Genomic DNA, 25,371 nt, shown 5'->3' on the forward strand with positions numbered 1-25,371 from the left:
AGTTACTAATATCAGCCAGAGCTGGTGATTGGATGCAGTTCATCAGAAGCAGCTTCGCCTCAGTGTGATGTGCAAAACAGGCACAATCTTGACATGAGACAGATGAATGGATAAATATTAGTTACTGTTGTAGTGGAGAAATAAGTCAATTAGAAGCACACTTGCCAACCACGAATTTATTAGGCCTATAGGTGAAATATGGAGTGTTCTAGGCATATTATAGCCTATGTTATTACTGATACAATATTTACATAGTTAAGAAAACAACTATTTATTCTATAAAATGTTCAAATGAATGTCAAGTAGATACTGTTACATTCTGCCCCACTAAAATAAAAGGCGTTTTCTACAGGCTAGCAATTGGAACGCTTTGCAAACTTGTATATTGATGTAAGCTAATTTCTATTTCATATCATAGGCCTACATTATATTGCTAAAATCACATGATATCGTTTAATAATATATTTGGTTTATTCCCTGTAATAACGAAAGATCTTGCGGAAGTCTGGGTTCCTTTCGTTCACCAAAAACGCTTACTGCTCTAGGACAGAAAATCCCTCGAGACCTCATTTTTATTGTCTTAACATTTTGAGAGCGGAATCACTTGATTGAACAACCTAATTCTTTTCCAAACATGGTTACCGAGGTCTACAATTACTTCTATTCCAGTTCGCTTAAGAACCTCTATAAACCAATATACAAACAAATTAATTATATCAACGCCATGTGCGATGCTTAATCGGGAGAACTATAGCGTGCTGAGGAAACGCTGCTCGCGTGAGTTCCCTCGCGAGCATCGATGTGATTCTGTTACCCTCTCATTTTCCCAAATTACACGACTTACACGTCGCATTGAATGCCATTGACTGTGTCTTTCGGGTTTATCCAGGGTAGTGTTTGGAGGTGAAGTGACTAATCTCGGAGGCACATATGCGCTCCTTACGCCCCGTATAATTGGCGCGTTCCTTTTATTTGGGTGTATTTTTACCTATTTAATGAACAAACTCTCCCGGACATCAACAGGGTGACTCACTCACCTCGTGAATGCAATTGAAGACAGTGCTGCCCGACCACTAACGGCCACTGGAATTATGTCCTTTTTCTTACTGTCTCTTGTCTGTCAGGGGCTTACCACATGTGGGTGCCCACAGGTTTACTCTTAACAGTTGCATCTCCAGGGTAACCACATGCCCTTGGGCAGGTAGTCACATCACTTTGTGGTGTACTTCATTCCGTGGGATGCCCACTGCTTAAAGGTGTGGTCAGAGGGAGAGATAATGTGCTCTGTGAAGCCTTGCTGAAAGTGTAATGACCCTTAAGTGCACTTCACCAGTAAACTGCCCTGGTGCTTTGGGTGTCTGCCAGACCAAGTGTCTTATTTAAGATCTTGGTTTATTTTATACAGTGTTTCTACCAATGGATGTTTTTGCTAAACAGCTTGACACGTCTACATTTTCAGTGGGATATTGTTGTACAATGTAATGGCATTTAAATTATTAATTTGATATAATGCACTTTTTACACTGTACTTAGGCTATATATAAAAAATACCTGCACGTATTTACATCTGTAATTAAGTTCTGTAATTCCATCTATAATTACACTGTTGACCCTTCCCTTACACGCAGGGCCGTCCCAAGCATGGGGAGGGGCCAAGTGTGAGTTAGGGGGTTGAAGGGTAGAGGGTAGTTGGAAGTGGATTGCTTTCCCGTCGGTCCATTCGCAACCGCATTCTGGGGGTCACCTTCAGTCCGTTCGGCCACCTAAAGCACGGGGCCCTAAGAACGGCCCTGCTACACCTTAACCCACTCTTAAACCTAACTATACAACCAAACCTGTTCCTAACTTCTAGTTAAGTTCCTAACCCCATCCCACCTCAATGGAGGCAAAACTGTTTTGCAATACAGCATGAACACGATAAGTTCATTGTACTAAACTTAATTTTTTTTTGATGTACTGTAAGTAGTAAAGATACGTAATATAAAGTGGGACTGAATATTTAGTGTGAATGTACTTTGACAGTATGTAGGTTGGCTTGCAAACAGAAAATCTGACAGAAAACCTTTACTAAACCCATGGGCAAAGCAAGTGTTCTTCATTACTATTTTATTTCCTTTTCTGCTGGAGCAACATTGTGTTTTATTTGCTGAGTTGCCGCAACAGCATCTGCATAAAACAATTAAGTGTTTATGAAGAGCTAACCCAAACTCCGTTTACAGGATAGCCAGAAGTTTGATGACAAACTTGGAGAAATTCCACCCCGCTGAAACTTTCAGCATGTGACCATGTGGTAGTGCCATGCAAACAAGATGCATCCATGTTTCGAATGGCGAATTCAACATTGCGAATTTGAGAGTAATGGAACTGGCTTCAAGTAATCGCAGGTAGTTTTTTCGCCGTAGTTGTAATTTCCTGACATTACCTTTTCATTAGAATCTCAAAATCCATTTTCTAGTATCATTAATACAGTCTGTCCCTCATTTAAACCAACATTTTCACACCAGCCACAAGCCTTAAATAGGAGTTGAGCAGCCATTGAACGTTGCGCTGTTGGGGCTACTTAAAGAAAGCCACAGACAAGATTTGTTCAAATCATTGGGCCTTGTGGAAAATATAAACTGTTGAACAATTACACCCATTAGAGATTGTTAAAAGTGATTCAAAGCTTTTCCACACATACTTAATGCCATTACTGTGTCCAACCTGAATGGCATTAGTGTCTTTCATGCTGGCAAACACAATGTCTTGAAGAATAATTGTGTGTTGAGCTGTTGGTTCATTTTTTTCCCACCTTTCCTTTCTTTCTCAAGCAGTGTTTTTCTTTTAAAGACGGTTTCCTAAAATACATCAATGCCTGTGAAGTATGCGTGTCGTGTTTTGTTTAGTAATCTACTGGGTCGCCTGGCTCTGTGTTTTGGCACGCTGTTATCTTTTCAGGTTGCACTGTTTTCAGAGGTAATACTGTTCCTTTTTTGAAGTGGCTGCTTATTCGTGTGGTTGGTGTATTGAGGTTGGCAACTTCGTGACCTCATATTAAGAAGCTTGTTTGCATGCTGACAAAGCAGAGTTTATTTTAGATTTCAGGAGAACAAAGGAACTTTCGATATAACATTACATAGAGCACATTTAGACATGCTGCCATTATTTGATTCACCGATAGCATTATGAGCAACTAGCAGCAGTACATCAAATATGTAAAAACCATAAAAGATTGTGGCACATAAGGATGATTGGCAGCAGTTTGATATATGTGGTCCGATCAGTTACCACCACCTTCTCCTGCTGTGTAAAAATCCAAAGCAAAAAGCTCCCATTACACTGTCTCGAACACACTATATGAGCAGAAAAAAATCTGATAATCATCAGCAGTTGGCCTGCCGCTGTACTCCCTCTGTCTGTCTTTTTCCGTCTCGGTCTCGACCTCCTCTCTCTTTCTCTCACCCATGTTGGGTGCTGAGCGCTTGATGAACACATCCTGATGAAAAGTCAAGGATAATATCATTCTTGGTCCAAAGCCACAAGCCTCCCAGGTAGGTTTAGAACCCAGAAAGGAGAAGGTCTGTGCTGCTGTAGATCTTATGTCCAAGTGCTTAATGTGTGTGTGTGTGAGAGGTAGGTAAGGTATAGTTATATACATTATAGCTGGTTGCTATCATATATCAGACTCATTTATTTTTTACTCACTTTTTTCTATAATAATACAAGTAACCCATTAGAATACAATTCTACATTTAATGGGTTTATTTCAATTTATTTATTTTTGGAGTATACAGCTCTATATATTGATATATAAATTGTGTGTATGTATGCCTTTTATGAATGCTATCAAACATAAAGTCGGGTATTTCTTTATTTTATTGAGTGCTAAATCCTACCCTCACCTGTGTGTTGAGCGATGTGATTCGAGAAAGATGAGAGTAACAAGTGCAACTGATCGGAGAGAGAAGCTAAGAGATGGTAAAGAAGTTGTTTAATCAATAATTTGTCGTATTAAAACATTGAATTGTGTATAGTAACAAGAGTAAGACATGCACGTTTTGAATTCGAATTATTGTGTTTCAAATAATTATTTTGTTCTCCGTGTATGTTTGCCCGACATAGCGGCCTTCATTCTTTAGGGGTACGGATCTATAATACAGACTGTTTATTCTAAAGAAAACTGGTGCAAGACACTTGCTTGATTTGTGATTTATTGATCCGTTGAGGACCATGTAGTGAATGTGAGAAACATTTACATTCAATCATTTAGCAGATGCTTTTATCCAAAGCGACTTACAAATGAGGAGATCAATAAGAAATCAAACCCACAATAGTGCAACAATATGTGACTCTACAATATGTGAAATTACAAGAGTAATTTTTTTTTTTAAATTGAGATATATACATCATCTGAAAGCTGAATAAATAAGCTTTCCATTGATTTGGTTTGTTAGGATAGGACAATATTTGTCCGAGATACAACTATTTGAAAATCTGGAATCTGAGGGTGCAAAAAAAAATCGAAACATTGAGAAAATCGCCTTTAAAAGTTGTCCATTTATGTTCGCAATTTTGCTGCATCCACTCACAAAAATAAATATTTTATATATTTACGGTAGGAAATTTACAAAATATCTTTATGGAAAATGATCCTTACTTAATATCCTAATGATTTTTGGCATAAAAGAAATATCTGTAATTTTGACCAATACAATGTATTATTAGCTATTGCTACAAATATACCCGTGCGACTTCTGGTTTTGTGGTCCAGGGTCACATATGTAAGTGCCAGTTAGTCTAGCAGAGTAAATGTACAAAGTTTTTTTTAGTTTTTTTTTTATAAAAAATAAATAGATATACAGAATAGAATAATAGGTGTTAGTATTAATGGGTCAAGTATTGCCGAAAAATATGCGTCTTTAGCCGTTTCTTGAAAATGGCGAAAGACTCATCAGCTCGGGTTGAGTTAGGCAGGTCATTCCACCAGCATTGAACAGTCAAAGTAACGGTCCGTGAAAGTGATTTTGTGCCTCTTTGGGATGGCACCACAAGGCGCAGTTCACTTGCAGAACGCAAGCTTCTGGAAGGAACATAGGTCTGAAGTAGTGAGTTTAGGTATAGGGGTGCAGAGCAGAGCCAGTGGTTGTTCTGTAGGCAAACATCAGTGCCTTGAATTTGATGAGAGCGGCAATTGGCAACCACTGCAAATTGATGAAGAGAGGTGTGACATGCGCTCTCTTCGGCTTTTAAAAACCACTCTTGCTGCAGCATTCTGGATCAGTTGCAGAGGTTTGACAGTGCATGCTGGAAGGCCTGCCAAGAGAGCAAAAATGCTGGATAGAACAAGAGCCCAGACAAGGAGTTGTAGAAAGGGGCTGATCTTTCTAATGTTGCATAAGGCAAATCTGCAGGACCGGGCAGTTCTAGCAATGTGGTCTTTGAAATTTAACTGATCATTAATCACAACTTCAAGGTTCCTGGCTGTTCTGGATGGAGTTATGGTTGAGGAACCCCAGCTGAATGGTTGTAATGAAGTTGTAATGAAGTGTTGGCTTGGCTGAGACTGCAAGCAGTTCTGTCTTTGCAAGGTTGAGTTGAAGGTGGTGGTCCTTCATCCAGCAAGAATTGTCTGTTAGGGAGGCTGAAATGTGAGCAGCTACCGTTGTATCATCTGGCTGGAATGAGAGGTAGGGTTGTGTGTCATCTGCATAGCAGTGATAGGAAAAAAACATGTTTCTGAATGACAGATCCAAGTGATGACATGTAGATGAAGAAGAGAAGTGGTCCATGCACTGAGGCCTGAGGCACTCCAGTCGCTAGATGTTGTGAGTTAGACACCTCACCCTACACGACAACCTAAATAACCTACCTATAGCAGACAGGCTATGAGGGAAGAGTCTGTGGCATGTCTTCAGAGAATGTGAGTGAAGGGGCCAGTTTGTTGTTTCTAAGACCACCACGTACTCCGGCCTAACTTTGCTGTTGGCTCATAGTTTTTAAACCCATGCAGTTTCCTTCATAATTCAAAGACAGGTAGATGGCGCTACAAATATAATATAATATAATATAATATAATATAATATAATATAATATAATATAATATAATATAATCTTTGACTCTTTCTGCAGGTTATATTGTTAAGCCTGTAGGTGGCATAGATAACTGTTTTTATGAATGAGTCATTGAATCATTTACTCAAATGATGTGTTCAGATCACAGGAAAGTGACTGGCTGCTTCTGGAATCGCATACTCTCCGAGTTGTCATTTTCATGTGACCTACAGCATTATTTGAGTCACTTCAGAATCTTGCCTGAAGTATTAGTTTATCAGGTCGTTTTTAGCCTACTGTTTTATGAACACTGTGAATTTGGACATACTATATACACATACTGTTTTTCATTTACTATATAGTATAGAAGTATGCATTTTTGCAACCAGTGTCTTTATGTGTGAGTCACTGAATTGTTCACTCAACTGATCTGTTAAAACAACTACTTCATTTAGAAACTATAATAAACAAAGCCTTTAAGCCTCTGCCGGCTTAAAAGTAATAATCCCATTGGCTAGCAGTCATTGCCCACATTTTGATTTAGCAAATCAATTCTGGCGAATGTAGAAAATGTGATTAATATTCATTAGCCCAACAGTCTCCCTGGCAACAATGCAATCTAGCGAAAATATTACACATTTTCTGACTATTAAATGCTTAAATGTTAATGCTGTTAAACAGATGAAACATTTTGGTAAGATTTAATGAGATTTTAATCTTCTGATTATTGTTAATGTTGACCATACACACACACACACAAAAAAAATCATACTTTTTAGTTCTAATTCTTAAAGCTCTATCATAAAAACACTTGAATAATGATGTTACTTAAAGGTTAAGTTGTTTTGCTTTCAATTAACAATGCCACATATTATTAAAAGTTTTCTGATAATTCTTATTCCCCTGGTTGATATCGTACTACAGGTGAATTTTCCTATTATAATAAATCTGTACTCCATAAACTATGTTACCATAAGCATGGCCTGTCAGAACCAATGCAGTCTTTATTAAAGTCATTGAGCTCTTTATAGGGGACAGGTCTGAAAGCCGACCCAGACACTGTGGTATTTGTGCACTCATTTTTCTGTTTATTTATTGTTAGGCCAGCTAGTTATTTACACTTTATGGATGGGAATGTCAGAATTCATTTGAGGCAGTTAAACCGTTTAAGAGAAAAAGAGACAGAGGGAGGGAACTGGAGCAATAAGGAGAGAGTGAGTGAGCAAACCAAAACCATCTAGTTATGCAAAGGCATTACAAGACATATTTAACCTTTGAGAGCGTATTACATTTTGCGGGTTTGTGACCACAAAAGAACAGAAACTTAACACTTTGTTGCAACATACTGTGTGAACTAGTGCATGTATGTGTGTCAAAACAAAACAACAAAAACGAAATTATCTAAAAAGCAAGCCAGATCTTTGCTTTGTGAACTAAGTGAACACGCACTTCAAGTTTATTTTCACAGCCGTGATGCTCTGCTCCCCATTTGGCTTTATATTAAAACACAGCCTTCTTGTCCTCTTAAGAGAAAACAAAGCCACTTCTGATATTTGGAAGAAAATTTTACTAGTCATTAGTTTCTTTATGAAGAATTCTAACCCACTGCCTAGGGAGCTGCGGGAACCTTCCACTTCAAACAGACGCGTTTCATTTTCACAAAAAATAGCACATGCGCAAGCACTTGCATTACATCGCTCCATCCCAGCACGACCTTAAGTAAACACACTGAATTATGATTTTATACAAATGAGACTGTATTCAATGTAATTCAATCAAAATCTAATAAGGAAAAGGTTCCTGGTTGTTTTGATGAGGTCATATTTCTCGGTGAGGGCAGAGATGGAGGTTTAGGTGAAGCATGACCGCAACGTTTCTCAGCGTATTTCCCTCCCTACTGATTTCCAAATATTAAGGGCTCAACTGGTAATTGTGTGTGTATGTGGTGACAAAACCTCTTATTAGCTTTGAATAATTTCCTTGATCAAATAACAGATCCAAGTAAAGTGTTTTCAGGATACTTTTTCCCCTCCGCTCAAAGGGAAAACTTCAGATTTCAGGTAGCTATCAGTATTTTTTAAAAACAAAAGTATGGCTGGATAAGAAGTGAACTGAAGTTTGAACATGCTTAGGCAGTGCGGTTGAGAACGGTCTGCACTTTTGAGCTGACTGGGCAGGAAGACAGACGCTAGCGCACTAATTCTCATCCCAATGACTTAAACATGTCCTCTGTCCTCAACTCACCATCCCATAAATTCCTCTCCTTCAGTCAAACACGCAACATTTGTTTAATGATGTTAGTTAGGCATGTCCTTCTAGTCATCAACCTCAGAGAGAGAAACAGAGAGGGACAGAGATGGATGAAGGGGTGAAGTAAAAAAGAAGGGTAGCGGTTGTAACATCTGCACTGCTTGGGTTTAAAAGGGCCTTATTTATTTTTGGTGATACTCAGAAGACAATGATTCTCATTTAGAGTCTCTTAGTTTATAGTCTGTTGAAGTAAACTGCACTTAGCCATACATGATAGACTCAACACAGGAGAATCAAGTATGACAAATGCGGAGCCACAGGAAATCAGTTGTAATCAAGCTCGATATTGATTCCAAAATTCAAATATTCAGTTCCATTTGTCTCCTACTTTCTGTCTTTAAAGCTGCAGTCCGTAGTTTTTCCTCTTCGTCGCCATCTCTGTTCGAAATCTGCAATTGCAGTTATTCGCGGAATTATCAGTTTTACGTGGGTTGTGCCTCGGCACGGCACAGCGCGGATGAATCCAATGTTTTGAGGAGAATGTGCGGCTGTCAGTCACCGCGCCGGTGTGGATACTGTCATTCGGAATCACAGATCCTACTTTTTGGAAGTATGACCAACATAAGAATTTTCACCAGAAAATGTCATCTGAACAAGTCCACTTTTGTTCTGACCAACTAAGAGAAAAAAAGCATTGCAGTAAATCGCGGTGATTAAATCTAACGATCGCTTATCATATCACGTCAAACCATGCAAATTATACTTTGTTCTCAAATTGTTAATGTTAACAACATCAGCATTGCGTGACTACATTTAATGTGTACTAGGGCTACCTGTAGTTCAGTTTCCATTTCTGTGCAGTCTAATTTCTAATTGTCATACCAACAAATTAATGTTCCTTAGAACTGGTTCTTACCTGTCCAGCAGAAAAAAAAGCCGTCTCTGCATCCGTTTTGAGCCCCTTCAAAACACGGAGTTCAGCAAACCTTTCAAAAGCCCTTCCAATATTTATCCTTGTTTGCGCATGGGCCCGGTTGCAGTCTCTCTTTTTCTGTAGCCACTCCGAAGTCTTTTGCATTTTACAACGGGTGAATCTCCAGTTGTCACTGGTGAGTGTCGTTTGAACCTTTCTGGATCTGCCATCAAATTGATAAGTTTAATTATATCAAGTTCTGTGAGAAAAGGCTATAAATCGTTATCGCCACAAATGTAGGTCTGATTTCACTTTGACGTCACGTGACAGGCCAATGACTTTAGGAATCTTCTGATGCAGATGTCTCCATTAGTTAGCATAATAAATTAACTAACATTAACCAACAATGACACAGTATTTATTAAACTTTATAGTTTATAAAAATACAACTGTTCATTGTTAGGTCATGTTAGCTCAGGTCCATTAATATTACAAGAATTAACAGATAAAACCTTTAACAATGTTTATTTTTTATTTTTTTATAATTCGTAAATATTGAACTGAATATCAACTGACATTAATAAATGCTTAAGAGATATTTTTCATCGCTAGTTAACTAATGAATTTACTTCCCTCCCCCTGTTCCGCCTCCGCTCCACCACACTCGTGGAATCTTGTGTCAGTTTCTGGAGCATCTGGAATCCACTGCTTAACTTTGTTCATACCTGTCAACCCTCCCGTTTTTCCCGGGATTCTCCCGTATTTTACATTGCTATCCCGCTATCATCCCGTTTAAATATTTTCCCGTATTTCTCCCGTATTTTTAATCTTTCTATAAAACAATTTAAAAAATCCCAATGGGCGCAAACCAGTTAAGCGAAAATCCCGCCCTGCAGCTAATTTCATTGGTTAAGGTTACAATGACGGGTAGGTTTAGGGATCAGTGTTTGGTGTAGGCAATCAGTTCTGTAATTCACATGACCAATAAAATCTTTAGAATCGGCTGCAGGGCGGGATTTCCACTGAAGTAGTTTGGGGGAGAAAATCGCGCGAAGAAGAACAGCAGCATCCGAGGATGGATGAACATGAGAGAGATGGCATTAACACTTGTCGAGTATCCTCATAAGAGCAGTCTTAAATTAGTTTAAAAAAAAGTCGTAAATGAAAGCAAAGAGTTGTGAGAGAATGAGACGCGTGTGAGATCCGTCAGCGGCTGTTTTTAAAGAGACAGTAGCCAATAAAGCTTCCTGTCAGTAAAGTTAATCAAAGAACAAAGGTAACAGAGAAAAGCACTCACTGCTCTTGATTAAAGATCTTTTTTACTTTAATAAGGATTAATCTATATACAATTTAAATTGTATGCAGTGCAAACTGTTTGATAACTTCAATTTCTGTATATTTTTCCTACCTGTTAGACAAATATTTAAAATATACTGTTTTATGTTTTTCTACATTCATTTGGAGATTAATTGTGAAATTATTACATTATAAAATATGTTAAAAAGTAAGTTTTTTTAATGGCAATTAATCGTGATTAATTAATGTAGTTAATTGTTGCAATTGATAAAAATAAATAAAGAAACATAAGTCTTATTTATGTTCATTTTAATTGAATAGTATGTATTTATTTATGTTAATATCTGCGCAATTAATGTCTTAATAGTCTGGCTCTGCCATCAACCCCCCACCCCCCCCGTTCAGATTTCCCGTATTTTGGTATCCAAATGTTGACAGGTATGACTTTGTTCTGTCATGAATCCCTTGTGTTTTATGTTGCAGGACTTTTATTTTGAAATTATTTGTGCCCATGTTCTCTTCCTGCGGTTTGTTCCTTTGTCTTTGTCCGAAATCGCCCCCTATACCCTCAAATAGGGCACTATTTGAGGGGACAGCCATTTGTAGTGGTGTCCGAAACCATAGTGAATGTTATCAAGTGCACTCATTCTATCCCACAATGCAACGCAATAACCAGTGTACAACCAATGTACACTCAACAGCTGTCTGAATTCACTCACTCGTTTTCATTCACTCCTTCAAGTGAACAGAATTAGTATAGTGAATGAGGGTATAGGGGGCGATTTCGGATTCAGCCTTTGTCTCCATAGTTTCCCTTATTAGTTACCATGATGACTAATCACCTTCACCTGTTCCTTGTTAGCCTCTTGTTACCCAGTGTATTTATACCCCTGTATTTCAATCCTTGTTTGTTGGTCATTGTCTTTAAACCTCAATGTAAAGCTGTGTTTCCTATGTCTTCATGTTTGGGTTATTGCCATCGGCTTCCTGTTTGGATTAGCTTTTTGTTTGTGTCTCTATGGAATAAAGACTGCTTGCAAATAGATTCTCACCTCTCCTCGTCCCTGCATATCCATGACACCTGTGCCTTTAAACCTTTTTTGTTACTCAATAGACAAATAACATTCTGTACCTGAAAAACATATACATTTGAATAACGTTTATATAATCTTTAGATATTTATATTTTGCGTGAATTATTTTAATTTTTATTCATTATTTCCCTGTCCTGTTCCTTTAAAGCTGCTTGAACCCCTCAGCATTGTACAAAGCACTATATAAATAAAGGTGACTTGATTTTATTTTAGTCAAAAATATAAATATAGTTGAATCAACCCATCTACAGTAGGTTACACCAACTAAAGTTATCGGGTTCAGATCAGGTAAAAACTTTTTTACAGTGCAGCATTGACATTTGAGTCAAATATAATGTTATATGACAAATTTCCACTGCTTGTTCCACTAGTTTGCGTAATTGTATATTTGCTTGTTTTGTTGTTTTGCATTCATTATATCTGGTAGAGAAAGTACTGGACATTGGATTGATGCCGATAATATAAAACATGATTATTTTTTAAGGATTACATTTTATGGGTCTGTCTGAGCAAAAGGCATGCTGCTGCCGTTCTGTTGAGGTGGTCTCATTTTCCTCATACACGCTCCTACTTTTAACAGGCAAAATTAATGAGGACATTGAGAGGAGCCATCACCATATTTTTTCAATAACAAATAATAACGTAAAATACTCCATCTCATCAGGGAACTGTTGCACGTCAATTATGCACAAAATCATATTTACTCAGAAGGGTCCTGCTACTGCACTGTTCCATGTTCTCCAAGCACTGAGCCCATTCACGTCACCGCTGATTGAATTTATGAGCATATCATTCACATTAATGGGACTGTCTTTGTCTGCTTGAAACTATCACCAAATCACGTGTGCAAATGTGTTCTTTTGGTTTTATTTTCTCTAAATGTTGTGTATGCTGTCTTCATAACAATTGTGAAGAGCATGTGAGACCATCAGAGAGAGAGAGAGAGAGAGAGAGAGAGAGAGAGAGAGAGAGAGAGAGAGAGGAAGAAAATATGGTGAGTGTTTCTACTTCAATCAGTAAGCAGTCTTCAATTACAGGGTTGCATGAACTTCACATCACCAGATGTGCCTTTTATTCAGACATGTGGATCAGTACCTGCTGCACTTGTGAATGTGTTGTACTCATGCTCTAAACCATTTCAGAGAATGCAAACTGTGGAACATTTGGTGTGTACACACATAGAAGAAAGCATTTATATAGAGGGAAAAGGCTAAGACAAGGGTGATCCAGGTTTATGTGGACTCCAAGGAATTAAATTAATGTCATTTTTAGCTTTGGCTAAATGCTTCCTATTTTTACAGAGCTGAAGTAACATAAATAAACACACATTGGTCAACACAGCTGATCCATTTATACTCATTGAGTGGGGGGGGGGGGGATTTGTTCCCCTCTTCGGTTGAGATTGGGAGGAAGATTATATCTGTGTTGCTTGCGGTCACTTTTTACCCATATTTAGCGTTCTCATTGGCCAGTGCCAGGCGTCGAATGTTGGCCACACAGCTGGCTGCCGCCTCCTGTAGGATCTCGTCCGTGGATCCGATCATGACGAGCAGGAGCTGTGACGGAGAGAGGAACATGTCAGAAACAGCCATCATAACCATCCAATAATGAAAACGCTGGCCAACATTCTCCTTTCATTAGACAGAACGAAAACCGCATAGCTACAATAACAGTCATTCACGAAGGCTTCTTACAAGCAGTTCTTTCCTGGGGCTTTAAGGAGACATCTAATCTGTTATTAAGCTATAAATGCAACTGTTTGCACACTGCAGACTTTTGCCAGTGGAGTTTACAGCTCCTGCAGCTGCCAAGGCTCGCTGCCTACTGGATGGCAGAGTACTGTGCCGGCTCATTAACTCACATATCAGTGTTTTTAGTTATGTTGAGAGAGTGAGGCAAGAGGTAGAAAGTGAGAATACGGCACAGAACCTTTGTGTGAGTGGAGTATATTAGCAGAATTGTGTTTGTTACAGTAATGAATAGGTTTAGTAGTTGTTTATAAACTCTCCTCTGAACATTTGGCCATGTATTAAACCACACAGTCTGGCCGAACTCTCCCTCAGATCAAAGGTCATATCAGATCCCTCCACTTTAGCCTTGTTCTTGTTTAGCCTCTTTTGATCCTTGTTCTCAAAAACGGGTTTCCTGACTCTAAAAAAGACCACTTTCCGGAACATTCTGGCTATATATTAAAATGTTTCCTTCTATTGTACAATGAGAGTTACTTATTATACTGTCACACTAAGTGAACCTAAAGGGTAGAGTTTGTGCCAATGCCACACTGTGGTCAAGTTATACAACATGGTAATGCAGTTGTTGGAGGAGAGAGAGAAACAGAAAGACAAAGACTGGTGGTGAGTTGTGTTCATAAATCTAAATAAACACAAACTGTGAGCAAAGACACTGGCACAAGTATTAAAAATCTGTTTGGTATATGTGTGTCCTTCAACACAGTACCAATAGGAGGTCATTCATTGAGCTTCATCCAGTACGTCCCAGACTCACAGCACATTTAGGCCAGACATTTTACTTTACCAAGCAGGCCTTGGTCAAATCAGACTCCCAGGTCTTTTTGATTTGATAAAAATATGATGAATAATACATTTATTCATTTATTCAGCATTTCAGAATTTCAAAATTCTGGCTGATAGCAATACTGTGAGTCCATGATTATTTTCATGTTATGGCCGATAACCAATAAATGGCCAATATTAAAATTTGATACAATACTGAAAAATAAAACAAAAATCATAAAGCAGTCAATTTTAAATGCATTTTAATATATAATGTACAGTATAAAAATGGATATTCAAATTAAAAATTACATTGAACAATGTTTTTTAATTATTAGTGTTTTAACTTAAGTTAGCATTAAATGAGAGCAGTGTAAAAAAAAGTGTAAAACAAAAAACAAAACAACAACTGTATCACTTTATTTTACATACTTTATTTTGTTTTGCATGTTCATTCTATTTACTAAATATTATCTTATATTAACTTACCTTTTATTACCCAGTACTTTCATCGGTAAGTACACTGTAAATACACGGACGAGCATGTACTATGAAATAAACTGAAACTAAAAACCGATAACCAAGTACAGTAAATCCCTAAAATTCTGTCTAAAAGCAGTATTAGTGCTTGTGGATTTGGCTGTCAGTATAAAGTGTAAAGTGTGTTAGAGCAAAGTTTGATCTCTTTTCATGTTATACACACACACACCAAGTTTATATAGACAACACTGAGCCAACAGAGACAAGCAAGACATTTCCAGAATTCCCTGCTTAAAGTTCAATAGTGAAGAATAAACAGATGGAAAGACTAATGTTCTATCTGTGAGCTCCACCAGATTCCTGAACTGAACTGACATGCACAACAAACTGGGAAAACGACAGCTTTGATACCGTCTCTCCTCCTGTAGAGTCTTTATTTGTTAAAACCGCTTCCAAGTTCTTTACATAATTTCAGGCTGAATGTATCAGTTATCATGTTCAGCTGGATTTGCCGTTTTAAAATAGATCCCAAAACATCTCGAAGAGGCGAACGGATGCAAGCACGAGGCCGCAGCAACATGCCAGCATGTTCAGACAAGCTGCTTTTGTGAGCAGTCAGAGGATGCCCGCGACAGGGTTAGCCACCGTTTGCCAGAACTCATAGAGTGTTATTCAGCCGTGGCCAGACAGGGGCTCCTAGGGCCTGGAGCGGAGCCTCAGATAAGCACTGCTCTCTGTCTACCCCTGCCCCTCTCTGCTCTCCCAGCTGGTTTCTCAACAGACTATAATAGCCCACTTGTTAAAAACTCCCAAACCTCAGTAACATGATAACTTGCCTCATGTTTGAAAAATGAATGAGAGCCTCTAAGACTTTCTTCTGTCTTATACGCCACAAGAGTGGGAGGATCCTGACCTCCAGGAAGGTAGAGTGAAAACATGTTTTCCCAGGCTTCTCATTCAGTACAAGCACATGTACATAAGTTCTCACACATGTACGCATGCTTGCACACACATGCTATGTCACGCATGTAGGTGTTGCGGTGTTAAGTGCAGCAGCGGTAAGCTGCCGTTTCCTGAGGAGAAAAGCCCCCCGTTCACCCGCCTCTCCTTGTTCTCGTCCTCTTTCACTCTTTACTACCTATTGCACTTTCCTTCTCCATTCACAACATTGCTGGACTATAGAACCCAGTTTTAAATGGCTTGTGTCCTAAATGACCTGTGAAATTGTTCTTGTGACCTGCACACAAAATAAGCATACAACAGATTTATTTCAGGTTCAGTAAACTGTATTTACACATTATAAGAGATATAGTTTCTTCTAAGCAAAATGAATCCAAATTGGAATTGAAATGAAACAAGAAATTACAAGCAGCCCTCCTTTATATAAGAGGGAATTTACTGATGTGCTTATTTATATGTAAATAAGCAACAGAAGATGCACTTGATAGACAAATATGCAAATACTGTAAGAACATTAACCCCAGGGTTTGGGAATGTAAGTCTGAAACGGTAGCTTATAAAAACCCAGGTGTGAAAAGCCCTAAAGTCTTAAGGCTGTTCATGTTATCTAAACGCATCTCTTAAATCTTTTTCTACTCTCACACCTGAGGTACCCTGCATTCCTCACCTCAGACGAAACAGAGGGTCGAGTCATGCTGTTTCGAGACATAAAACACTGCAAACTTCAGACACATGCTACAGTAGCCAGATCAGAGCGCTCAGCGAGAGAGTGAGAGAGAAAGAAAGAGAGAGTGAAGGGAGACTGAATAGCCTGAGTGTGTATAAGGACGTCATCTGCTTGCCATATCCACAACAGCTTTAACCTGCTACACACACAGACCATGACTAAAAGGAAACGCATAGAATATTTCTACAGGTCGAGGCTGAATCATGCTCTTTTTATATCTCTCCTTCATATTTTGCACATGTATGCTCATTTGCATGCAATGTAAACACATCAACAGGACAAGAGGGAAAACATACAGGCTCAGGACAGTAGAAACATCAGAGGACTTTCACACATGGCAAGCGCAGGTTTGCAGTCCACAAAAAATTACCAGGATCTGGCAACTCGCACCAGTTGGAATCCTCTCTGATGAAAATGGCAGATAATTACCATTCGTATTTTGTAATTTGTCTCGCAAAGGTATTTTTGCCTATGAAAGGGGTTCTTTAATAGAAAAATCTAGCTAAAGCTGTCTGCGAGGATTTATGGTTTCAACAAACAATCTGTAAAGCTGTGGCGGTGTGCTGGAGGGAAAGGGAGAACGGATGAAAAGAGTTTTCTGAGCATCAGCCACGACGAGGCACATCCGAATGAAAGCTGTGAGATACTGAGCGTACATGTCAAATCAAACGGAACGTGTTTAATTGACACATGCTACAGGACGCTCATACACACAACATGTTGAACAGTGTTCAGAGTGTGTATGAGTCTTTCAGAGATCAGCAACCCTAGCCATATTAGTTCCCAAGTGGGCTGAACTTTCATACGTCTGTTTTTTTGAGGTGTAACACACTTGTAAAATCACAAAAAGGCTTTTGTTTCAGAACCAATTTAAAATGTTCTTTCATATTTTATGAAATATTCAAATGGAATATTAAAAGTTGTTTTTTTGAGTTTAAATAATTTGCGTAAAAAGTGGAAAGGCAGAAATTGGAGAGGCTGGAGGGTGCTGAGACCATCTCTAATGTATTTTCCAGTGTGAAATATTTTCTTCTCAATGCTTAATTTCCTCTGCTAAAGCTTAGGGGACTGAGTTCTACACCATTAAGAACATCAAGCAGCAAAGTTACAGACAGAACATAAGTCTGAGAGGGCACAGCATGCAAAGTGAGAAAGGGAGAGAGAGCGAAGGAAATCATTACAGCTCTAAGCTGTTGGGTGTACAAGAGCTTCTGACTCTGAAATACGATTGCAATAATAGCAAGAGGCAGTCTTGAGTTTTACACCCCTTCATAAATTAGACTGCAGTGCAGACATCGTTCCCCGATAAACTCTCTCTCGAAACCCATTTACAATGGTAGGAAATATTGTTTTAACACGTCTTCTGTCACATTAGCCTATATATCATATTTTAAATGCACGGTTGTGCTCAGGTTGAAGCAGAAAATGTGTCAATCAGAACAAGTGAGGGCACAACTGAAGGCTGGTTGGTGCAACACATGTGCTGTCCAGTTTTTGTCATTGCTTGAACCGGGCAAAAAAACATTCGCCTTAACGACTTTTGCAAATTGGACATTACTCTTTTGGAACACCCAAAGTTCAGTCCAGCCTCCAATTATGGGCTGAACTGAACCACATTCACGGCACCAGCACATCAGACTACAGCACACCATTAAAGGAACATGGGAAAAAATATTTGGCTGCAACACGACAACCACTCTCATAATTTATATCCAGTTGTTATTGGGGGTGTGGGGGAGGCTTTTAACTGTATGTACGAGCACTCAAAAGAGTTTTCTCATGTGAAAATCTCATTGGGAAAGCAAAATGTGGTTAAATTTGAATATTTGCAAAACATGTTTTTTTTTCGCCCAAACTGAATTGCAGTGTACATGGCACAAATAAAATGTCATACATCTTTTATTGAAGAATACGTAGTTCACTAGTGTTAACTGCAAGCACATTCGTCAGATAGAAAGTATTTGGGGTCTAGGTTTAGACCAGTCTGAGTAAATGAAGGTTGTTGGTTTAGGCTATAAAAGACCTCCTCGACTTGCACTGTCAGAAAAAAAAAGGTGCAAAAATAGTACCTCTAGGCTAGAGGTACATCAGCTTGACACTGGGGCAGTACTCTTAAAGGGACAACTTGCGTATCTACCCCTAAAAGAAATGCATAGTTGTACATTGTAATATGTACTAAGGTACTACTATAAATCTTTCAGGGAAAATAATATAAAAGATGTCCCGTTAAGGCTACTGCATCAGTGACAAGCTGTTGTACCTGCAGCTGAGGCAAAATTTTGAAGGTAACATTTTTCTGAGTGTGGAATAGCATGTTTAGGGGTTGTGCTAATCACTAGGTAGGTTACATTATAGAGTTATATCATCCCTAACAAAAAGTAAGTATATACTGTACTTCAAATTAATTTATTAAAGTAAAAAAACAAGTAAACTTCAAGTATACTTTATCAATCTACTAGAAGTATACTTGTAAATGTACAATTTCAATACTACCAAGGACTAAATTGGCCCACTTTTTAGGGTATAAAAGTATACTTTTAAGTATACTTTAAGTGTAACTATAATTTACAACTACGTTTTTCGTTTGAACTGTATACTACAAGTGAACTTATAGGTAGATTGATAGTTTACTAGTTAAATACTTGTAGCACATTGTTTAGTTTATAAAAAGTAGACTAAGCCTAAGTTAAACTAGTTTAGTAGTTTTATACTGCAAGTGTACTTGTAAAAGTTTCTTTAAGTAAATTTAACATTATACTTATAATTTATATATATATTGTTTTGCATTAAGTACTACTATGTTCCTACAGTATTTAGGTATTTATTTTTATACTTAAAATATATATTTAACTGTAATTTAAAGGGGGGGTGAAATGCTCATTTTCACTCAATCTCCTGTTAATCTTGAGTACCTATAGAGTAGTATTGCATCGTTCATATCTCCAAAAAGTCTTTAGTTTTATTATATTTATAAGTGAAAGATAGACTGTACCGAGTCTTTCCGGAAAAAACCGAGCGGCTGGGGGCGGGCCGTGTGGGCGATGTGCTAAAGCTGTGCTAACGCGCCGAGCTAGTAACGTTAACAACACACAGAGACATTTGTTCAACAGTTTTACTCACCGCCTGCGGTTCCAACGCACGACTGCGGACCTTTATCATTGTGACTGCTCGATCCTTAAGCATTAGACGATCTGCAAATCCGTGATCTGGGCTTTGTTTATAAAACAATCATCGTCGAAATGCAGGGAAACAGTCTTGCTCAACTCGTTTTTGCCCCGGAAAAACAAACTGCATCCACTATTCCCTTAACGCTGGGTTCTTTGGGAATCTGTGCAGGTTTGTCTTGCCCTGGCAACCAAAAACACACTTCTTTGGTGACACTGACTTCCCTAAAGCCGAGCAGAGCGCTTAGATGAGGTACTGCTTTCGCTCTCTTGCTCTGGTGTACGAGTGCGCGCGCGCCCGCGATCTTACCGGAGAAGTGCCCTTAGGACCCATATAAGGAAATTCCGTTACATCTGACGTCACACATGCCCATACTCGAAAAAAACTTTCCGAAACTTGTGACAAACCGGAAGGACAATTTTTGGCACAGAAATACTCCTTCAAACGTACAATTTAATTTTTGAAACTTTGTCCATGTTTAGCATGGGAATCCAACTCTTTAACAGTGTAAAAAACTCTGTATGCATGAAATAGCATTTCACCCCCCCTTTAACTCTTTCCCCGCCAGTGTTTTAACAAAAAAAAGTTGCCAGTCAGCACCAGCATTTCTGATTATTTGCATAGAATTTTCATGGCCCCCAGATTATTTTGTTGTATGAATATCTAAACATGCAATATATCAAAAGAAACAACAGAGCCTCTGCTTAAAAAAATATAAATATATATATTCTAGCTTCATGGATTCTTTTTTTATCAACAGAAGAGTAAGTTTCATAAAAAATGCAACATTTTGAGCGGAGAAAAATCACGTTTTAGTAAAAGACTATGGGTTTCATTCATGAAACACGAGAGGAACGAATTTTTGTGTAAATCGTGTGTAAAGTGGTTCTGGCGTAAATTCTCGGATTCATTCAAATGTTCGTATTTTCCAAATGTTAGTTGGTACAAAAGAAATCTACACCTGCTCCCAGCCACGTGTAAATAGTGCGTTTAACATCCGAACGTTTTGCTCATTAATAAGGCTGCATTTTAATTCACCTTAATCGGGTACATATTTACACAGCAAAAAATATTATATATTGTAATTACATCCAGTTTTTCTTTTTACTTTTATTATGAGAGCCAGTAATAGCATCTGCAAACGGAACACAAGTCCGCAAGTCACAAGTGTTGCAGTCAAGCTTCATGTCAAACCATTTTCTTTTCACTTCTGGGACTGTTCGATTAACAGATGAAACTCCATTAACTGCATCTGTAATATGCTGCCAAGCTGCCTTTTTTTAGGACCTGATACGCCACTATGTACGCTTGAAAATAAAATGTGGCGTTTTGAATTAACTTCTGATAATAAAACTTCAATTTCTGCATCTGAGAAATTTCTCTTTTTCATTCGCTTTTGAGAAGACATGTTGAAATCCTTCGTTTGGTGTCATAATATGATGCCCATTTAAAGTTGTCAGTCGGATTTAATGGGCGGGATTTATGGTAATTGAGAATGAGCGTGCACGCGCGTCCCATTTACGACTGATTGGAATTCATTAACACACACACACACACATTTCACTATCACATCTGACGTTTACGAAGTATTTGTGAATCAGGAGAAGAGTTTTCGGGAAGGTCTCTTTACGCGCAAATCACTCACATATTTACTCGTATATTTACGAATGTTTCATGAATGAGACCCTATGACCGGAAAAAGCATAATGGGGCACTTTAACTAATGATAACAAATATAAATACTGTAAAACATGTATTGCTCATTGTTAGTTAATGTTAGCTACTGCATTAATCGTAAAGTGTTACTGATGCATTAGGTTTAGCAGCTGCAGTCTAGAACTGTCATTCTAACAGCCACATCTTGAAATGCTTGATTTTTTGGCATTAGTGGAGAGCATTTTCCCCTAAATAACCCTGTAAGCATACAATAAAACCTACATCACACCTAACACATAAATCTTTGTAAATTGAGCAATTATTCCGAAAAGTTTTAAAGACCATGTAAGGCATTGTTGTATCTTTTGATTTGAGTGCCATATTGAGTGGATTCCAGAAACTGCCACTCAGAAAGTATCCCAGCAGTGTTCTGTCACTCCAGACCAGTCTGCCCAGGCCAAAGTCATGCCACAGTCACATTCTGCTCCTTCTTCCCAGCAGCTTGCTGAGCAACCGTTCCCCGCGCAACAGCCTTTCAATGCTCAGCAGCCCTGGCATGCTAGGGCACAGGGGATAACTGGGGGGTGGCGGAGCGAAGCTCAGAATACACACTGCTGTTTGCTCTACTGAATTCCCATGACGATTAGAAAACACTCTTATTTCCGCCAGCCATCCCCCCTACAACCCATCACCCCTACCCCCACAACCCATCACCCCCACCTCACTTCGAAAAATAAGAAAACATGCCTTGTTCTCCAGTCCTCGTTGATTGAAAATAGTCCAAATACATCCTTTCAAAGCTTAATAGTGATGCTTTCACGTCACACGCTGCAGTGAGCCAACTCTGCTTGCACTATGCAAGCTGAGGTTTTAGCGGCTAGTAATGCATAAAAGGAGATGTACAAGCAGGTAAGTATGCAAACATATAAAACAAACATCAAGTATGATCAGTACCTTGACCACTCCGTTTTCGTGCATGGTGATGCAGTTGTTAGGGTCTTTAGACAGCTCAAACAGAGCCAGGGCTGTCGCTTGGTGCACCGAAGGGTCATTTGAGCGGAGGTAGCGTACCAGTGGAGCTACAGCTCCAGCCTCCCCAAACGACACACAATTACTTCCCCATGTACAGCAGCAGGCGATGGCTTCTGCTAGGTACCGCCGTAACTTATCGTCCCCCTGCACACAAAGAGAGAGAGAGAGAGAGAGAGAAACTAATTAAATAAAGTGACAGTTACTTATTTTCAAAATAGTTTTATTTTCAGTAACAGAAAAAGTATATTACACCTATTGTGAAAAGACTATGTATGAACTTCATAAGGGTTTTATATAGGACAATTCAAGAGAAGTGAATTTGTCAATGCGAAACATGGCTGGAGCAGCACTCACAGTGTTGGTGAGATTGGCCAACATGGGAACCACACCATGGTCTGTAATAACTGCCAGGTTCTCCACATCTTTGGCAATTTTGGCAATGGCTGCGCACACACTGGCCAGCACATCTTTATTCTGTGATTTTAGCAAGTTAACAATGAGCTCCAAACCACCCACAAAGGAACGCACCATTTCCCCAGCATCCTGAAACACAGAGAAAACAAGAAATTGTCATGAATTGTGATTGTACACAAGAAAATGGATGATTCAGAAGGCTATTGTATGCGTTATCATGTGAAATCATTCACTGAACTATTGAGAATAGCTAAATTTCTCTTGGAGACACTCCAGCACGCTTTGGGGTGTGACACAGGCTGCGAAATTCAGCAAGTCTGTACTCATTCTGTCACACAGGAAACCTGTACATGTCAAACTCAATCAGTCCACAGTACCTAGAGTATATACTCACCTCAGAAAGGAAATATGGCTGACAAAAAGAGGATTTCCCATGTGAGTAAAGTAGAGCTGGTTTTAGGCTTGATGGTACCATGATAGAGGGCACGTTTTCTCCTTGGGTCACATGGAGGCTCATGCAAGTCATGACAGGCAGCAGAGGGCCAACCACAGTAGAATAGTGGGCATTCAAAATACACATACACATATCACACAGAAATGGCAACTTTAGTTCCTGTCTAGTCAATTCAGTGGTGCCAGAGGGTATGAAGCATGCCAGCATGGCACCAGGCTGTTTAGAACGATTATAAAATAGTACAGTGATATCTTTATTGATGGTACAGAACTGCACATCATTGTGGTTTTGGAATCAGATGAAGCCAAACATTCAGTAAGCAAGCCTTTCTTGTATTGTGGAATGATTATGGAGTACCACAGGTTGCTGCTTCTGTTCTGGTCATGTACAACAAGACACAACCATGTCTTGAGTTCACCTCAGTGTGAATCGGATCCTTCAAACCTAGAGAACAAAGTCTAAAGTGCAGTCCTCAGGGGTTCTCCTGAGAAAAATAAATCTGCCCCTCTATAACCCTGTATTTCACAACACAGCTTAACCCTAATAAACCCTTGCACACAGCACAGTAAAAAGCAGCCTTGCACCCTGCACACCCAGAAAGAGAAGCTGAGACCCAGCGCAGGTCAAGCGTGCAGAGTGCAGTGAAGACAGCAGCATCAGAGAGGAGCCTCTAAAGTCTTGCCAAAGGATGAGCTCTGTGTTTAGTGTGTCTGGGCAAAGATCAGGAGGAGAGGGAGAATCTGCAGCGTGTCTCACAGGAAATGGCAGTATAGGAATACTGATGAACACTGGGAAATAGAGAGAGAGAGAGAGAGAGAGAGAGATGGAGAGAGAGAGAGAGAGAAGCGGGAGTAGAAGAGGAAGTATGGCAGAGCCACCAGCTGCGGAGGGTCACTGAGGAACCCTTTCAACCCAGGGCCCACAAAAACATCCCCAACTAAGTTCCACATCAGCAAACACAGCACGAAGTAAGACATGCAGAGAGAGAGGAAGAGCGAGGGAGAAAGAGAGAGAACGGATGAAACACAAACAGAGTACAAAAACCAATGTAAGCCAAGCTGAAAGAGGGAGAGGAAAAGAGTGAAAATGAGAGATAAAATTGAGGGAACTGCAGTCAAAAAACAGTATAGCATTAAGGGAAGTGAGAGAGGTATAACATTTTAAAATGTATGCATTAGGCAGATGTTTTTATCCAAAGCAACATAAAATAACTAGTGTCACAGAAAGCCGATTGTGTTGCCACTTCACATCACCTGTCTTGTTGTGCCTGAACATACCGTAAATACTACAACGGCCAATTCTTACGAATGTTTTGCACCTGCTTGGTGGAGAATATGGAAAAATAACTCTCCATACCAGCAGATGGCAGTAGTCTGTATTGGGTGTACAAGGAAGAGCTAAGACTGCAGAGATGCAAATGGTTAACATAGTAATGTTAGCATTTGACAAAATTGACAGTCATATCATTAGGAATCCACAGGATCTAGAATTTTGTAGAAGAGTGAAAAGTTTTTCCACACAGATTTCGCAATGGGATCAAGTTAGTCACATGGATTTGCCGTGTTAACCAACAAAAATTGTGATTTCTTTGTGAGCTGTGCTTTATACACCACTACACTATTGACAATAAACAAATAACTTTTTTTGCCAGAAAAATTTCACCAAAATAGCTAATGTGGCCACACTTTGATTCTTTGGGCTAATTAAGCACAGTCCTCATTAAAGCAGACAGCATTACATGCTACATGCTGAACATCATCTGCCAGTAAAGGAACAAAGCACAATCATACAGTAGCACATAATCACTAAAGGATTCATAGTAAGTACCAGCTGTGAGTGCTGGTAGGGATTTTGAAGCCCCCAGATGTGGTTCTTCAAGCATGATTTTCATAAATCTGGCCCTGCAGCTGCTAACTCAATCCACATGGGGCTTTATCTAAATAACTGCTGCTGTGTGGCTGATCAGGTTCCCAGCATGGATGGGTACATAATTTCACATAGTCCTGCCACCAACCCTAACTCTCCTCTGAACCATTGCAATACTACATTAAGTGAACATGCATTGTTTTTAGCCGCACATCATAGTAAGGAGAACGAAAAAATAAGCAATTCAGAAGCAGAAAACTGTTTGTTTAGACAAAAAATGAACATACATTATACAAACAATGTTCTTTTATTTGTAACTGTGCGGATAATCTACAGGAACAATGACGCATTTGTGTTAATGCGTTACATAAGAGGCTCAGAAAAGCAGACTTGCTCTGTGCCAGCTATGAGATTTAATCTATATATAGATGAGACCGACTGCTTTTTTTGCATCTCTTGTTCTTCGTGTTCTTTAAGTATCAATACCACAATGGCATTAAATTTTGCACTGCCATCTATCGA

At 39.0% G+C, this 25,371-nt stretch overlaps 2 protein-coding genes across 4 annotated transcripts in view; one reads left to right on the top strand and one right to left on the bottom strand.

Moving 5' to 3' along the window:
- rab18a (RAB18A, member RAS oncogene family) overlaps nt 1–25,371 on the top strand; it is an 81,490-nt gene that overhangs the window by 54,433 nt on the left and 1,686 nt on the right. The gene's annotated exons all lie outside the window — the stretch shown is intronic.
- Nucleotides 12,624–25,371, bottom strand: part of odad2 (outer dynein arm docking complex subunit 2) — a 56,458-nt gene continuing 43,710 nt past the window's right edge. For both annotated transcript variants that reach the window (XM_079852078.1, XM_079852079.1), the window contains exons 18-20: nt 22,470–22,658; nt 22,038–22,259; nt 12,624–13,138 (exon numbers count right to left, since the gene is read on the bottom strand). In XM_079852078.1, coding sequence (XP_079708204.1) covers nt 13,025–13,138; nt 22,038–22,259; nt 22,470–22,658 — 525 coding nt within the window. In that variant the 3' untranslated portion in view covers nt 12,624–13,024. The remainder of the gene's footprint in view (nt 13,139–22,037; nt 22,260–22,469; nt 22,659–25,371) is intronic.

Source organism: Squalius cephalus (genome assembly GCF_949319135.1).
Source record: "Squalius cephalus genome assembly, chromosome: 19".
NCBI lineage: Eukaryota > Metazoa > Chordata > Actinopteri > Cypriniformes > Leuciscidae > Squalius > Squalius cephalus.